At 37.5% G+C, this 18523-nt stretch overlaps 1 protein-coding gene across 17 annotated transcripts in view; it reads right to left on the minus strand.

Annotated features, from left to right (window-relative positions):
• The window catches only part of TENM2 (teneurin transmembrane protein 2), a 961638-nt gene that overhangs the window by 472427 nt on the left and 470688 nt on the right, over nucleotides 1-18523 (minus strand). For all 17 annotated transcript variants that reach the window (XM_054079360.1, XM_054079361.1, XM_054079368.1 and 14 more), the window contains one exon: nucleotides 671-946. In XM_054079360.1, the coding sequence (XP_053935335.1) occupies nucleotides 671-946 (276 nt within the window). The remainder of the gene's footprint in view (nucleotides 1-670; nucleotides 947-18523) is intronic.

Here is an 18523-nt window from a genome sequence, read left to right on the forward strand (position 1 = left end):
CATTGGAAAGGACAGCTAGCTTCATGCAGTTTACTTTGAGAATCAACCAATATGTAGGTGCTTTGTCACAAATGATTATTGGACTGTCTCAAGTCTCATTTCTATGAAGTTAATTAACTATACCAAACAAAAGCTCCTCCGTCTGAGGCAGAGGTTTGCTTTCTGAAAGCCCACCCATACTTACCAATAGGCAAACAGCAAATTATTTTTTTTGAACTTCAAAAACATGAAAAAACCCACAAAAAATCAAACCTGATTGTTACAAATTAGCACCATTGTTACAGCCACTCGCATAGTGTAGATTATTAATATTACTTCAAGCTGTGTATATAATCTTATTTGGGAAACTATTTCTCTTAAGAAATTCCTTTCTGCTTCTTATCATTAAGATTAATTTAATGTACTCTGAGCACAAACTTCTGTGAAAGATTATTGTGTGGAAAACAAATCGTAAGATAAAGCACAGTATAGATAATATTATATGATATACATGTAATAAAGCTTCCTGATACTGATGTTTAAAAACAATCCCACAACATCAAAGAACAGCTTTAGTCCAACTGAGGAAGAGAAGTGAAAATATCACCTTTAAAAGAATATTCATGGATTTTTCAGTATGATCACACTCTCATACATGTGCATTAAGAATATATGGAAGAAAAAGGCCTACCATTTTCCTCATCTGACTTATTTTCATTGTCGGAGTCGGTAAGCGTGAGCGCTGAGTTTTCACGACTTGACAGACCGGAACTTCGCCTGGATTTGATCCCTCTTCCCCACAGCCTGATGGCATGCTCTGGAGACATTCCTCCCTCCGTGTCTGAGTCAGCGTCAGAGCCAGCGCTCAAGGAATAGCCTTGATGGAGTATTCCTATGTCTGAGCAGTAACCACTTCGATGAGGAGAGGGCTCGCAGATCCCTAGTTCTGCCAGAGTGAAGTTTGTTCCTAGAAGGGCAATTAAACAAAAAGAAAAAATTAAGTCATCTAAAAGCTAGGGGATTTATTTTAAGTTCTAAAATAAGAGACGTCTGTAATTTCTCTTAACGATGCTGGATGTCAAGCCTTTGAAATGAACTACATAGAGATCTCTGGGGCACAGTTCTAGCAAGACTTACCTAAAACACATTTAATGCAGTTAAAATGGATGAAATACACAAAACAAAGGTAAGGAAGGTCTCTGATTTTAGGTTACTATTTTGGCCCTAAATAATTAATCATTTAAGTATGTGATTAACATAAAGCTCATGACAAGTGATAATGGCACGACCTGCTTTGTTATGCATCTAACCTTGTACTCATAGGGCCAGAGACAAGCTTTGAAGTTGAGCATTGGCTTACTCCAAAAGAGGAGGTTTTTCGTATGAAGCTAATTTTCTCACACAGAAGTCTTCCATAGCGATAGGATTTTTTAATTCTAATTTTCATACAGTTTCCTGTTTCATAGAAAATAAACACTTATCTGGGAAAACAGAATTTACAGATACAGATCACTTGAGAGAATGCAAACCTATCAGAGACGTAACATGAAACCTTGTCACCACTTTTGCGCTTCTGCATTTAGTGAGATGGATAAATTAATATCTGCTGTAGAAATCAAGATAAGACTTCAATCATTGCAATTCTTTTCCACCTTTTTTTAGTGAAATTCCAGAAGAAAGTGTGAACCAACACCAAAATCAGGTCACTGGGTTTAAAGGCAAAACCTTCAGGAGCAATGTCAAAACACGTGACCTTCAGCAGTTAATAACCAGTCAGTGGACAAAGTCTCATACATTTTTAAAGCACGTGGAGTCCCTCAGGGTCCTCAGAAAGTATAGACTTGCTGCCTGATTTCTGCTTATGTATTTGTTTCCTACAGTAATGAAGAGGATAGCAAAAAAACATAGGGAAAGATTCACTGATCTCTAAGGCTTTTAAAGGTTTTGAAAAGCAAAGTGATTTTATCTTTGTAATATTGGACTAAAAATGAAGAACACAGACTGAACTCACTGGCGGTATAACTGCCAATTAATTAGTTTCTTAACTCACAGGGAAACACAGGTCTGTGTTTATAAAATGGCAATTATATTTTCTCCAAAACCAGTTAATATTTTCTACTCTCCCTCTACGTATTTATCAAAATTAAGCTGTACAGTGGACGTTCATACACTAAAAAACATACTTAACTATCTTACACGAATAAAGAAGTCCATAGTTTTGGGTTGGGGTTTTTTTAAGTCTTACAACGTGTTTCACTGATTAGCTAGGAAAGATCATACAGTATTAAGCCTACCTACTTCATCCATCCATCCATCGATCCATCCATCCATCCATCCATCCATCCATCCATCCATCCATCCACATATCTATCTATCCACCTACACATCCATCTATCTATCTATCTATCTATCTATCTATCCATCCATCCATCCATCCATCCTCTTCAGTCTCACATCCAGCTGCTAAAATGTATTTTGGATATGAGAAGAATGCACATATCTACAGAAAGTAAAACTGGGCCCTACTTAACGTTTATTCCCAGACCTTTTCAAATAAAGGAAGATGATTAATTCCTTCTGGAAGACTGAGCTATGCTTTCATCCAGCAACACAAACATGATGAGAGGGAGCAGATACACTCTCTTTCACCCTTAGGTCCACCAGTAAACAGGCCCACAGCAAGAGAGTGGCCAACGACGTTAGGTGAAGCAGTATCACATACTGGATGCTACTAAAGAAATGATGCATTTAGTGGCAATGTTTAAAAAGAATTTAAAAGGGCTGACATTAAAAAAGTCAGTTCTGTCTCATCAACATCAAATTAACCTGAACTCTCCTAGTTAGGAGTATATTTTAACTTGCCTTCTAATATTTATTCTAGTAATCAGAAATTTTGAGGTTTAGTCAAAAGCAATGAACTGAACAGTCCTAAAAAAGAGCTTCTCGAGTGCACTTCAGCTTGGAGATTTTTTGGCCTTTTCTTTTAATAAGAGCTCTAGCATGACACTTACGTGAAACAAAGTTACTTTCAAAGAAAATGTAAATTTTAATCACGTGCAATTTCAGTAAAAGACATTCAACAAAACCAGCTCAATGACTCAAGAGTTTTGTTTTAGCCATATTAGTAAACTAACTTCAGACTCATTAAAAGAAAAGGTCAAAAATCAATTAAAAATATAAAATACATATAAAAAATGGAGTGAAATGAAGCCTGCAATCCCACAAGTTCTGACCCACACAGGTAGAGTGCATGCTGACATTAGAAACATTAAAACTACCAAACTCATCATGAAAATGGAGTTTTTCAAGTTTTCTTGTTTGCGGGTGGCATAAACGTCTACAAATACACACCAATTATGAATATATTAGCTTAATTAAGCCATTTTACATACAGAGTAAAACATTTTAATGATATTCTGAGGATTTTAACAGCCATTACAAGCCCACATGAATTAATTCTGATTAGCATCCTGTATTGACATCAAATCTGACTATAACATCTGATGCTAAAAGCAATCTTCAGCGAAATTCTTACTTCAGTTGTCTGAGGAAAATGGCAAAGGCACTGCCAGTGGAAGGAAAATATAGTATTCACGGAATGCATTCATCCACTTGAGCTTTATTATCTGGGAACTTGGCATCTTCCAGAAACGTGGAGAAAAAGATTTGAAAACTGACTAAATTTTAAAAATTTGAGAAGTGGATCAGATCAACTCGAGAATACAAATGGAATCGGGCTCTGAGCCTCTGGGAAAGCATTTTCTATGCCGCTTCTCAGAAATCTCCTTACAGTCTTACAACAGAAAATCTCAAGCATCCTGATGATAGACATGAAATACTCTAGGAAAAACATGTTCTTCTCTGGTAGACTCTAAATTAGTTCTATTTATTAATTTTCAGTGCTTGGTACTGCAAGATACTATTTGTGAGTGCTCTGTAAGACAGCATACAATAGCAGAATAATTTGTCCTTGGATATCCTTGGAAAAACCACGTAACAATATGTTTTGGAGATGTTTTTCACATGTATATACACACATGTATTTTATGTACACATATTTTGTATCTAAATATACCATAATATATATATATATTACTTCATGATATCGGGTCTAGGACAACCCTCTGTGGGGACAACAACTCTAACCTTACCCTGAGGCTCTGATGGAGAGTCTTCCCTGTGAAGAGTTGTCCCTTACTGCCTGATGTCTTCACAGCCCTTATTTGCTATAAATTCTGAGGAAAATGAGATTGAAATACTTTTGTTACCTTCTCTAGACCTTTTCTTGATATGGATCATATTCTCCCACATGCCTCATTTCCCTAAAATGAAACTGTCCACATCTCTCAAACAGCATATGGACTGCTTTGGCAAAGACAATATTCTCTTATTTGCTCAGCCATTATTGTGCGTTAAGGTATTAGCGTCATTCGTAGACCACCCTCAAACTCAGATAGAGAATAAATATAGTTCTGGATGCACAGAAATCATTTATCCAGTAATTCATAGCAGAAAGAATCCTACTATTACTTATAGTAAAGCATAGTCTCACAAACAATGAAAAAATGTCTAACTTGTATCATATCTACTGATACTGGTAGAATATTCCATATGGAATATTCTTGGCTGAAAGGTCACCAAGAACAAGGCAGTCTTCCTCACCTCCATGGCCAGTAGAAACTATAGCATCTTTGGGCTGGAGCAAGGAAACACAGACAGCCTGGCCTGGGGTTAAAATTTAGTGTCTCCTTCAAGAAGTATCTTCCTTACAGCTCTTTTAGTGATTAGGAGATCGAGCAAATCAAGATGTCCTAGAAGAAAAGCAAAGTAGGGCACCAGTACCTGCTGCTTGCCACACCCTGGGAATTAAAACTGCGCTGCTGTGCATTTACAGGGAGAAATCTGGTCCACGAGCTCAAATGCGCTACTAGCACTAGCAGTCAAGGCAGACGGATGGGTTCTTACAATGCTCCACAGCATACTCTGTCTTTAGGGCTCGCATGGAGTTAAAAGTAACTGCATTTTACTGAAAGTTCACTTGCAAAGTAGGATAGAAATGGGATGGCAGGACCCATTCCTGCACATTCAAAACTCAAGGGTGCTTTCTTTCAGAGTCTTGTAGCATTTACTATATTGCTGGCGACACCAGGTGTAACCTCAGATCCTTATTGGTAGAAAAGAAACTTCCTTCTCTCATAAGGTTTTTCTGCTTTTCCATAGGCCACAGAACTTGCGCACTTCCACCTCCAGTGCCTCCACTCCCACCTGCAGAAATCACTAGCCCGTTTTCATTAAAGAAAAGCAGTTAATACCACCTGCTCCTTCCAGGTGTATGTAGTCTCTCATCCAAAACCACACCACTAGTATACTAGTTTAGAAATGTAATATAATGTTATGTACTTGATCATCATTGCCCATAATGTACCTTCTGTGAATAGTCTCTCAATAGAGAAGAAAAGATGTTTTCCTTTTAATTAATACATTACTTATTATCTTTTGAGCACATCTCCTTCTACAGAAATTTACTACTTAATTTATTTAGTACATAAACGCTCACTAAAAGCGTGTTTAATTCAATGACGTACAATTTTACTCATTAGCTGAGCTAAGACCATAAAGTATTACCATATAAGCAACATTACCGTATTTCCACCTAACCTTCAGGCAAAGGTCTCACTGAGGTAATTACCAAGTGCAGGAACTGCCCTTCTGAAGATCAATCTAATCCAGCTGTGATCGCTACAAGAAGTCTCAGAGGAAGATAACTGAAACCAGTAATGCACAGATATGATAAATGTACCTTCAACGCTAGATAAACAGTTCAAATCTGGGCTAAGTCTGAAATCAAAAAGATAAATACCATTTACGTTGTTTGCTACTGTAATCAATTAGAAGAAGTAAGGATAATAAGAATATATTTGACACTCCATCCTTCCTCAATTTTTCCTTCTGTTCATAGCTATAATGATTTCTGCTGGCACAAACAGCACAATTCAGCTCCAATCTGTGCTATATGAAGAGGTCATTCTTTTTAAGCAACTCTGATGCACACTTAATTTTTCTGAATTCTTTATGAATTTATTACTATATGTTATCCTCATTTATTATAATGACAGCAAGAACAAATGTCTACAATCTCATTTTTCATCCACTCGTATGTATTTTTAACACCAGTTTTTATTATCTTCCATATCTGATAAACAACTGCCATTTTTTTATTCCTTCTTTGTATTTTACCTGTTTCAATACTACTCTACTCCCATGGTGAAAGATCTGGTTCTATAAAATGGTTTCCTTCATTTTGGTTCTAATTCTACCATATCAGATATTCCAAACTGAGATTCCCAGTCTGAGCTAAGGGATACACTCCTGCCTCTCTGCATTTTTGAAGATTTTCTCCTATTGAGTTACTATTAAAAAAATAAATACATTAATATCAGCCCCTTCTTTTGCAAATGTTCTCCCTTCTCTCTCTCCTTGATCGATCATTATAAAACGCACTGCATCTTTCTGGTGATTTAAATATCACAGAACTATCTTTTCTGTGCAACATACAGGAATTTTAGCCACGTAATCACAACAAATTTGCCACAGGGGCTCATCAACGTTAGCATGAAAAAAAGCCTGGAAAATTCTCGTTCTTAACATCACTGATATTACGATGACAGCAATATTCCACTGCCAAAGAAAGCACACATTTAAAAAGAAAACCACAAGAAAAATATAGGTTCTTTTTTCACTGTGACCCCTCCAGGCAGAGGAAACATCCCACGGTTCAGGAGACCAGGTAAGTAAGAGGAGATGCTGGCCACATCCCAACTCACCAACCCCCAGCAGGTTTATGGGCTAGTTTTTCTTCCCTCACATGATATATTCACAAACACTATTACAGAAATTAAACTGTTTAACTGAAGTCCATTAACACTTCTATTTTCAAACTCTCTACCTATTTTTCCTCTAATAACAGACCCTTTGTACGTGGGGAATGGGCAGCATAAGATCCTGTGGAACAAACTCACCACTGAACAAACACCAGAGAAGAGATTCCTTAGGAATTAGTAATTAACAGTAATGATCAAGCTTATACATTGTCTAGGTCTTCAACTCTACAGCTGGAGGGTTAGCAACAGCAGGACTTGGCACACATTTCTGTTACTGCCTTCTAAGAAGATTCACAAACGACATATTTTCATTTAAGATTATTAAATTCCAGGTATTGCTGGTCAGGAAAGCTAAACATTTTATAACTAAGCAAATGTTAACTTTAACTCCTAATGATGATAAATCTTACTTCCATAGAGCACATTCGTGACAAAGGCATCGGAAAAGGCTTTAAGAGATGCTGTTGAGACCACAGAGGTCTTGATGTACATACATACCCACCCAACCCTGGTAATACTATCATTTAAAACATAAACCTACATGGTGGAATTCTGTTACAAATACTAAGGCAGTAACACGCAGGCAATGGTTTAAAATTCATCAGAAACACAGTATTCTCCTTGAAAGTGAAACTCTGGCAGCTTCAGCCCCTTCTGCAGCAAACTGACTAGAAGCAGCAAATAGAAAGCCAGACACACTTTACAACACATGGTTTGAATTTGAAATGTATTTTCTAGTTTCTCTCATCAATGACAGCAAAATCCTTTAATTGTCTTTTTTATAATCCTCCTTCTGTCTTGCTTCTTTCTGACTCTGAGATACCCAAACCTAATACCAGGATACAGATGTTTCCCTTTTTGACAATAAGTCTGTTGACAGTATTAATACGGTAGATTCATATCCCCTTGAAAAAATTAAAAGGTTTATAAAACCAGGCATCTAATGAGATTTCACTTCAGCTCACAATACTATACAATCTTCAGTTATGTGATCATACTCTATTTTTTCAGTAAAATATCCTCTTTTTGTGACTTTGGAGGTAGTCTCTCTTTCTTTTTTAACCTTCCTCATTCAGTCTTTACATATCAAATAGAGAATACATTATTTTTAATTAGTTCATACACATTTTCTGCATTTGTGCTGAATATAGTCTCTGAAAACATCTGAAACACTACTTTATCTATCTTCACCTCCTTTTGAGGTGAGCTTTTATCACCCCGCGTTTTATAGTTTTTAAAGGAAGGCAAGGGAGAACAGAACAGCCTCTTTCCAGATCACACACTAATTTTGGCACAACAGGTACTATCCAGAAATTATATTTCTGGCATCACCTTATGGTGATGAACTTCTTTTTAATGATATGCTGGTTTAGAGCAAAGTATGTGTTTATTGTCTTCTCCTCAAATATGCATGTTGATCAAAGATAAAACCAGATTAAGGAGGACAAGAGGATGGAGCTAGGTGGCAAGCAGGATTATTATTTATCTACCCAATACAGCACAGGTTAAAATGTAATTCTTCAGGTTAATGTTTCACTTTCTTAGGCAGTCTTTCATTTATTGCAAGCTTTCCAACTTTTCCAAGCTCTGAGGAATGGTCAAAGGAGAACAGCTTCATTTATTACAAAGGGATGTGTTATTCCTACAGATCAGTCCATTTTGAAACCTCAGGGAGACAGGGTAAAAACAGCAGGAAAAAAAGGCAGCAGAAAGCAAATTCTGAGCTGAGCCCTCCCTACTACGCACCGTGCCGGTGCTTGGCTGTGGTGCAGGAAGAACAGCTATGGGCAAATCCCGCTCAGACCTGACCCCAGTAGGTCCTCTGCATACGGCCAAGCCTTCATGGGTTCTGCAAGCCAACTCCAGTAACTCTATCCTTCTTCAGCAGAGATGCACAGGTAGACAGCAGGGAATAATTTACCAATCTTGCAGTCTCTGATTCACAGGATGGATATCATACAATCATAGATTAGTTTGGGTTGGAAGGGACCTTAAAACCAATCTAGTTCCAACTCCCGTGCCATGGGCAGGGACGCCTTCCACCGGATCAGGTTTCTCCAAGCCCCATCCAACCTGACCTTGAACACCTCCAGGGATGGGGCAGCCACAACTTCCCTGGGCAACCTGGGCCAGGGCCTCAGCACCCTCATGGTGAAGTTTATTTTAATCCATACAACAGTCACCTGACATTTCCACTGCAGGCATAATAATTTCTTTTCTCTAGCATCATTCTCAGAAACAGTCAGATACTCCCTGTTTGCCTCTAAACAAAACAACCCAAAGCAGACAGAACTCATGGCAAATTTGAATCTAAATAGTGTGATCTACTGAAGTTTTGAGGTGCTATGAGAAGAAACGTACGTAAACTCAATTATGCACGACACATTAACATACAAATAAGATCTTCCTTTCTCAAAGGCAACTTTAGGCCTCTCCCATGTACCTACTTATGTCTAATGAAATGTATCATCTATCATTTAGAAGACAATGACTGTTTTGTGATCAAAATCAAACTAAAAATCCACGGGGTTTGTGTGCTAAACATGCACAACGCATACGTGTATTTGCATAAGTTTGTCTCATGTCAATAACGGCTTCCCGGGCAACCTCCAGCAGAAGGCAAAAACGTCTGCTCTTTTTAGGGCTCCTTGGTGTCTATCAAGACTATGGGTATGACCAGTCGTCTAAAACAACTCTAATTCAATTTTCTGCGTTTTTGTTAAAGTGACAAGAAAACATGAGAAATGTTTATATATTTAAAACTACAACAATGCACTTTATTCCTATGTGAACAAGACTGGAAATGCTTCTGCAGATGTGATAACAGACATTTTAGCATTCTGAAATTAGTTGTGCCACATTACTCATGCCAAAAGACATTCACTAAAGTACAAAGTTAACAGCTGGGCTGTTGTGTAGCTTCAGGGACTAGCAGAAACTAAAGTACAGATATTAAAAATCATAGACTAAAAGCAACCTACAAGAACTGTGACTGGGCAGGAAAATAGCATAAATTCTGTTCTTTTCATCTGTAAAGCGTAGACAAAAACATTGTGCTAACACAACTGTCCAAATGACCTAACATAACTCTGCAGTGACAAATAGTGCATTTTGGGGATAAAATCTGTACCAATTCGCAGCTATGCACTGTGATACCCTCCAAGGAAACCAGAACGCAGTTATCAATGACTAAAATACAGTTCTTATTACCTTTTCTTTTACAAGAAGCAGAGAAAAAACAGAACATGAAGCTTCATGGCAACTAATGATGTTCTTGCTGTAAACTCGCCAGCTCCAGTCCAAACACCACCAAAGTAACAGCGGTTTGTAGAGGGGGTTTAGGTTGAGGTATTTTTGGATGGAATCTTAAAAAAACAAGTTTGAGTGCATATTTTCTATTTCCTATTTAAAATTACTCAAACTATGGAATAATTTTGTCATAAGCCTGTTTCCTTTTCAGAAATAACTCATGTCTAAATAAAATTCACCACAAAAGCAACATAAATATTAAGAATATATTGTATTTGTGTACATAAAGTGATAGCTACCTTAAAGGAACACAGAAAAATATAATTTAAAATTTTTTTTCAAGTTAAGCAACCTGCTCAGCACCTGATAATATTTCTTGTCACACTAGCGTAGTATTTTCCTACTAAGAAATAACAACTGCAGCTCATGGAAAATGCAAACTTCAAAAAGAAGTCTGTTTTAAAGATAATGTTAAGAGAGAATGTTTAGTATCTATATTGACTCTCCACATTTGAAATGCACAGTTAGGCTCATTTGGCACAACGAAGCGCAATAATTAGACCACGGTACCTACATAATCCAAGATCTCTGTTTCCACCACTAAACAATGGTGTGAGTGGTTTGCATTCCAGTCTTGCTCACAAAGATGCTGGTCTTCTGCTGTAAAAGCATTTTAAATATGTCAAAAAGGACAGTGAGTTCTTCTTGAACTCCAGGAAAAAAAACAAAACCAAAACAAAACAAAAAAACCCCACCCTCAGTTGACCATAAATATACAAATATGAGTACTTTTGGATAAAATCACTGTATGACTACTGATCTCTACTGATACACAAATCTGAATTCAATTATTGGGAAAGATTTCCATCACAATCTGTGGGTAAGTACCAGGCGATAAATTAGCTGGTGTTAATTTGCTGAATTCATGAAAAGCCTTTTCTTATTTTTATACTGGTAAATTGAGATTTAAAAATATGAAAAAAAAACCCAAACCCACCATTCATGACTTAAATAAATTGTGCTCTGAAGAAACCGCAGAAGTCACAGGTAATAAGCTTTCATACTTACACAACTGTTTAATTGGGAACTTTTGACAAATCTGAATCAGCTGTCATCACAGAGAAAACCGTAACTGTTTTCTTTTATACCTTGCTTTACAAGTTAGGAACACGGAAACTCCATATTTTATGAAGGTCCCCAGGCACATATAAAGATTTCTTACCAGTAACAGCTGTCAGCTATTTAGTCATAAGGCACTTCTTCACTGTAAATATCATGTCACCTAGAGATAATGGTAATGTAAATTGTATCCTGTACAGTATAATAAAAGAAGTTTAAACGATCATTCGACTCAGAACTTCTGTGTCTACATTCTGAATGGTGTTCCTTTTAACAGGTTTTATAAGTGCCAGAGATGCCATTTAACTTTGCATTTCTTATCCCGCTACAGTGTCAACAAGTAGACCAAAGTGAATGACTTCCAGGATTGCTGAAGCAATTAATCTAAATTTGGAAGAAGATCTGCTCAAAAACTTCAAACAATCTAAACACGGCACCATATGAATTAAAAAAGCATACTGAACAAACCCACATAAACTTTTTGCCAAACTTAAAGAATAATGAAATTAAAATACTTTGAGCATTTGAATTTTGAGGAATATTATAATATTATAATAATATTGTAATCACTGTAAAGGAAAAGACATTAAGTTCTTTGAGACAGTATACCTACTAAGAATCAGATGCAACCACATTTTCTTTTATTCATAACTTGTGTTCATTTTATGAAGATATCAGGAAACATCTTTACTTATTTGATTGAATTATAAATTACTTTCAGCTTTTAATTTTTAATCCTAGTAACATAATTAGTTATTTTCACAGCCAGTCAGTTGTGGAGTTATAAATGGAACAGTTGGTACCAATTCAGATTACTATTGGTCCTGAACTTCACTAAAGATGAATACGGGATTTCTTTTATCTACCAAAGACTATAATTCGTAGACCGCGTATACAATCATGAACAGAGAAACTGGGCGCATCCTGGTCTTTCTGACCTGTACAACAGCTGCAATGCTACAGGCAACAGCACGGAGATCCCGCAGTGAATTGACTGCTCTTGCCAGGCTTCTGCAGAACTATGGGAGCAGGAAATACAAACTCCATCCGTGCAACTCTTTTCTTTCCCTACATTGGCATTTTCCATACACGCAGAAGAAGCTGCTTCTCTGCGTTTTTGCTAGTCACTGTATACCCAAGTGCACCACCTTGATTTTAACCTGTTGCACTTGGGCTGTTGTGCTGGCAGGAACACGCTGCTCCCAGCGCTCTCTTCCTACCCCAGAAGCACAGCTCTGCTTGACTAATGCAATCTATTTCTCTATTTTATCTAAATTTCTGTTTTAGAATTTCAGTACCCATGTTGTAATTTTAATTTCTGTTTTAGAATTTCAGTTCCCACATTGTAATTCTAATTTAGATTACTTCCCCCTTCTTCTTCAATGAACAGAGGTAAAGATTTGTGGCATGTGCCACATCTATACTGTATAGATTATGTTTATTCTTACTTTCTACTATTTGAAACTATGTCTCTGATTTAATAAAACTCCATTTTAACAATAGGGCTGTTGTTGCCCTTCTGTTGTCCTTTCCCTTCCATGTTTGTCTCTGGTCTGAAGAACTGCTGGCACTGACTGTAAATTGGTTAATAAGAGGATGGAGATGCAAAGGTGCCAAGCAGTAAGTTAAGCTCCAACCGCTACTTCAGCACTGACCCTCTGAAGATGCAATTTCTAGATACCTCAACTAAAACTATGATCAAGCGCGGGAAAACGTTAACCTTGATTTTTAAAAACTGATTTTAGAAACAACTATTTCCTCCCTAAGTAGGCCAAATATTCTATACCACAACTAGTTGTAGTAAAAAAGGTTTTACAAAATCTTAGTGAGGTGTTACCATTAGGAGCTAACACATGAAATACTGCAAGGAGAGCCCGACCAAAATTTGGTCTGTTTGAAAGAGAGTGACCGTACAGGCGGTGTTATCTGACTATATTTAACACTCATATGATCTCACTTTGTAAGTGCCTTTATTTGCTTCATAAGTGCCTCGCAGATCAGATGAAATGATAAATCCACATCGCACTGACAAAGGTCAAGGACACCTAGCTACCATATGATGCCTTTTTTAATTATTATTATTGTTATTATTTACTTTGCAGGCTCCAACTATAGAATTCTTTGGACTTAATAGGAGCACAGTTAGACTGTATTATGCATTAGTCCTCACACTACTTCAGATTTTTAGCCTACCAACCATTTGCAAAGAAGCTTTTTAGGCTACTTCACATATTTCGTTTTTGTCTACGTGGGAGTCACAGGCAGATTTCAACCTAAAATCAGGTTTGTTTTAGAAAGCGAGCATGGAGTAGCTAAGGAAAGCACTGAAGACTAAGGATGGGAAAAGACCTCTTTTCTCTCCTCACAGGATACCTTGGATGAGAGAGCTTACCCATTCTGCTCCCCATTTCTTTTTCCATTAAATGAATTCTGACAAAAATACTGCAGCTGTGTGGTACTTTGGTACATCTCTTGCCTGTGGCCTTTCAGTCACTGTCTTATCTAAAAAACCCAAACTGTTTTCCTTAATTACTGGTGTGATAGTGCACACGAGCTAGGCTGGCCAGTAGCTTCACATGGCTTAAACCATCATGACAGGCTCTGGATACCTCACAGATGTATCCATCGGTTTCAGACTGATGAACCTCTGACTCAGTTAAGCACATTAAAATTTGCAAGCACATCTATTTAAATTTCAGATTTGTGGTTCTCAAAGGTATTTGGTTGCTCTATTTTCTTCTTCGTCATCTTTTTAATGACTTTAGAACAGGGAAAAGGCATACCCTTCATTTAAGTTCTCCTGCAACTTACGTTTGTCTTGGAAACAGAACAAAGCACAAAATCAGAGAATCATTAAGGTTGGAAAAGACCTCCAAGATCACCAAGTTCAACTGTCACCTCAGCATCACCATGCCTACTGAATCATGTCCGGAAGTGCCATTCCTACGCGGTTTTTTAACACCTCCAGGGATGGTGACTCTACCACCTTGCCGGGCAGCCTGTGCCAATGCTTGAACATATGCTTATAGCTTTCTTTGGTATACTTTTTTGTTTTCAACCGGGAAATTGGGAAAAAAAAAATGCATGGATATCTAATCAAGGAGAAAGCTATTTCACTCTTCAGCAGGAAAGCCAAAAGAAAGATCTCTCAACATAAAATAGCGAATAATCTAAAAGTTTCCAAGGATTTCTGATCTGGAAAGTCAAAAGAGATATCTATAGCTAGATGATCAGAAGCGTATAGTACTGATAAACTGTGATCCTCCAAGTCATTTCAGAGATAGCTTTAACAAGTCCAAAATGGGGGAACAACAAATCAAAATATTCAAGGTCAACTGTGTTCTCTGTAGAGGAGAAAGAAACATTTCTTTTTTTCTTTTTTTTTTTTTTTCCCAAGCAGAAATTATTTGCACAAAAACACAAAGTGGAATGAAAGATGGCCTGGTAAAATTCAAGCACTGGACTCATCATCTTCCTGTTGATTCTTTCAAAAATTACTAATATCTTAGAAAATGTTTGAAAATGAGCTCTAAAGTGAAGTTACTTTTAAGATTAAACAGAGTATAACATGCATGGACACCACGTACCACACATCCTACGGGAGTACTCAGCCATGTTTATATTGTGCACCGACCACATACGTGCCAGAATTTGCCAATGTGGTTTTTCGAGCTGGAGCGCCCCTGTTAGCACTGCAGTCTGTATGTCCTCCATGGCACAGGACTGATCCAACCATGAGTCAAATCGAGCCAGAATTAGGAAAACCTGAGTTCAAAGGACCAGTAGCAGAAAAACTGTGCACAGGGAAGTGAAAAAATGATCATCAGCCATATGCTGTCTTTTAGTTAACCCACTGGAGCTGGAGTAAAATGAGAAAAATGCTGTCATTTTGTTTCCACTTTACCTAAAACTCTGGCTTTTTATCTTTGACCTATTTAACAGTACTTGTCTCTTCAGAGTTCCATCGCAGGCAGAGCACACAGTGAATGGGTAATACTGCTGAAAATTTGTTTCTTTCACAGGCTGATACCACTGCTATTCTTTTACCAGCTTTTAACTCCTCTGTTATCAGCAAATTGACCTTTCTGGAGGGATGGAAATAACCTTACAGGAGTTTGCTTTTATGAATGTCTCAAGCTTTCAAAATTAACAGTGAGAATCTTGTGGTCACTGTATACTCCTGTCTTAAGAGCAGATGTGGCACTGTATAGTTTTGGTATTAAGCACTGTCAAGCCTCCTTTCAAGCAGTGAACTATTTATCTGCTTAACACAGAACACAGCCAACTTTTGTAAGTTTCATATATTACATTTATTTCAAAATGCTTGGCATTATTAATCCTTTTTATATTGTTAATATAATGATTCTGCTTCAAAACCTCAAAAACCCAGAAAGTTTATTTTTTTCCTCTCTTTTTTGCATTGCATGCACTGATGAACTAGCCTGCTCAGCAACCATTTAACAGATTAGACACTTGAACATGGTTTCAGGCAATGCTCTCTCATGTTTCTGCGTATTGCCTGATAAACACTTCAAAGTAAACCGCTCATAAATATGAAATGAAAAGCCGGAGAAGTCGTTATGCACAGCTTTGAGATACAAATCTCTTTATTCCCCTCTGAAGTGGAGTTTGATTGACATAATGAGTCATAGATCCTGTCCAGGGACACACTGCCTTATCCCCTTTTCCTCAGGAGACAGGGAGTCTTTAAAGAAATCCACTTCAGAACTTTCTGACAGACAGCTACAGAAAAGTTGAACACTACACAATTTTACTATTTTGTATTAATACCTACTTTAACAACCATGACACATGTCAAAGATTGCTTCCGAAGCCATCAACAGGCCCCAACCTTTTAAAGGAGGCCAAAGCCAAGAGGTATATTTTCTCTAGTTATCTCTGACACGGCAACACAGCCCTTGGACCCGCGAACAAAGGAAGACTCTTGGAACCCTTGCTGAGCCGGGTGCTGCATCCTGCTGCTGCAGGGATCCCCACAACCTCAAGGCTCCTTGTTGAGTTTGGGGAGAAATAGCTTCGTTCCCACCCATTCAGGAAAAAGCTCTCACTAATGGAGCTTCATGATGAAACAGGTGAGAGCTTCTGGCCTGGGCCAGTCCACGGCTGAGCCTCACGTGCTCCCTTGGAGGTTTGCACACCAACTCCCGATTGCAAAACCCTATCACACACAACTGCAGCACAGCCCCCGCTGCTGCCTGGCTCTACCTGCAAGACATGGGAAGGAGAGGGGGAGAGAGGATGGCCAGGGGATGGTATCACCCTGAGGAAGTCCACATTGCTGTGACCCTCATTAGAGGATGTATTTATCAGGTACACACCCCCCAGAGTCATTTCCTATACTTCACAGGTCTGTGCTGTGAAGGAGATTAAGCCTTTCATGCAAGAAGGAGCAGTTAAAACCATCTAGGCTGAAAAACCTCTGAAATGCTAATTTAGATATTGCTGTTAATAAATGATACCCATATGAAAATGACAAAAGCTATGGCAGTGTAATTGTTGGCCATTGCTATTCCACACAACGTCTAATCCACAAAAAGTCGAGCTTTAAGCCACCACAGGGAAAGTGCTAATCAGTAGCGCTATAAACAAAATTATGGGGACATAAATTGCTACTCTACAATGCTATATTCACAACCTGCATTTGTAGTATTTGTGAAGGTTTTTAGAACGAATCCAGCAAATATCTGCCTAAACTGAGATGTAATTTCTGGCACTTTATTTGCTAGCCATACTGTATGCATTAAATTATACATCGTTACTGGCCTTTGTTAGTCATTACTCACTATGAAACAGTCATGCATAAAGTATACAGGATTCACCACTAAAGTTTATATTGTTTTTGTTAATAGTGGGGCTAATCATTCATGGTAGATGCAAGCCATTCACATAATTTACAGAATAATACATACATCATTAAGATTTTAAAAGCAACAGTAAAAAAGAGTTTAATTTGTAGTGTTCAAAATGCATTTAAAAATATTCTTATTTTGCCCGTAAAAAATAAAAGGCTAATATATATATAAAAGCATGCAGTGAAACAATGATCGGGTGAGAAGACTAAATATTAAAAGAATCAAATTCATATCACATGTAAATAATGAAACATTCAAGCCTATTTTTGCAGCAAAAGGCTGAAAGGGAGATTTAGAAGCTTAAGATGATGAAAAAGCCACAATGAGGTATCGCCATCCATCTATAAAGAACATTGCTGCCTCTTCTCAGTCCCCAGTGATTGAGATTACCAAGACATTATTTTTCCCTCTGCAACATTTGGTCTTAAAACCTTTTCAAACACAAAGTAACAAATGTAAAATTGCAAACACATTTTGGACCCGGTCCTACATATTGCAAGCGCTCTTCCTTCTACGCTGTAGATGATCATTCACATCTTAAAGCCTGTACTGGCTTTTGCAATCATGAGAAAGCAATGTATATTTACATCAAAATACAAATACGTGGATTGCAACAAATACCGAGCAAAATGAGAAAGTGCAGAAGAAGCCAAAAATCAAATCAAAGCTTATGACTGCAAACAGCCATTCCCCAATTGTGAAATTTTTGATTATGGATTGACCTTTCTACGCAAATTCAAAATCTTTGCCCCAAATTGCATCCATTTGTAACTATTTTGAATATTTGTGAGGAATCATTATCACAGATACAACTAAAGAATTACGGGTGTGTATCTTGGCACTTTTCTGAGTAAACTGATGTGTTCAAGCAGTAATTTTAACACATATATTATTTCAGGGTACCGCTGATAGACTGCCACACTGAATGGCAAATGGAGCATCTGAAATATTCTGAATTACTGAAGTCCTTAAAAGATCTTCCGCAGCACTCACAACTCATATGCAATTTAATTCATATTAGACATATAAGTAAAATCAGTTCAAAAAGGAGCTAGACGCTAAAATAAACAAGCCTTTTCAATGATAACTACGTTGGAAATAAAGTGTGTTTCTGTAAACTAATGTTATTTTATGAGATTATATATCTCTGTTACAGAGCTTTCATTACAAGACGTGAACCAGTTTGATAGGGCTTCAAGCAGCATTAGGTATTCTGATGAGGCCCAAAAAGCACAGCGGTCAGTCACAGCCTTGGCTCTGTCAGTCACTTCAGTACACTGAAACCAAGTTGTCTCCAGGATAAATGCTCCTCAGAGATCTGCAGTTGCTGCCTGACCTACAGGTGAAAAGCAAGTGCTTCATTCACTAGATCTATTAGCCCTTTGACTTCATTCATTCACTAGCTAATATAAATGCATTGCT

This window comes from Cuculus canorus, chromosome 14 (assembly GCF_017976375.1).
Source record: "Cuculus canorus isolate bCucCan1 chromosome 14, bCucCan1.pri, whole genome shotgun sequence".
NCBI lineage: Eukaryota > Metazoa > Chordata > Aves > Cuculiformes > Cuculidae > Cuculus > Cuculus canorus.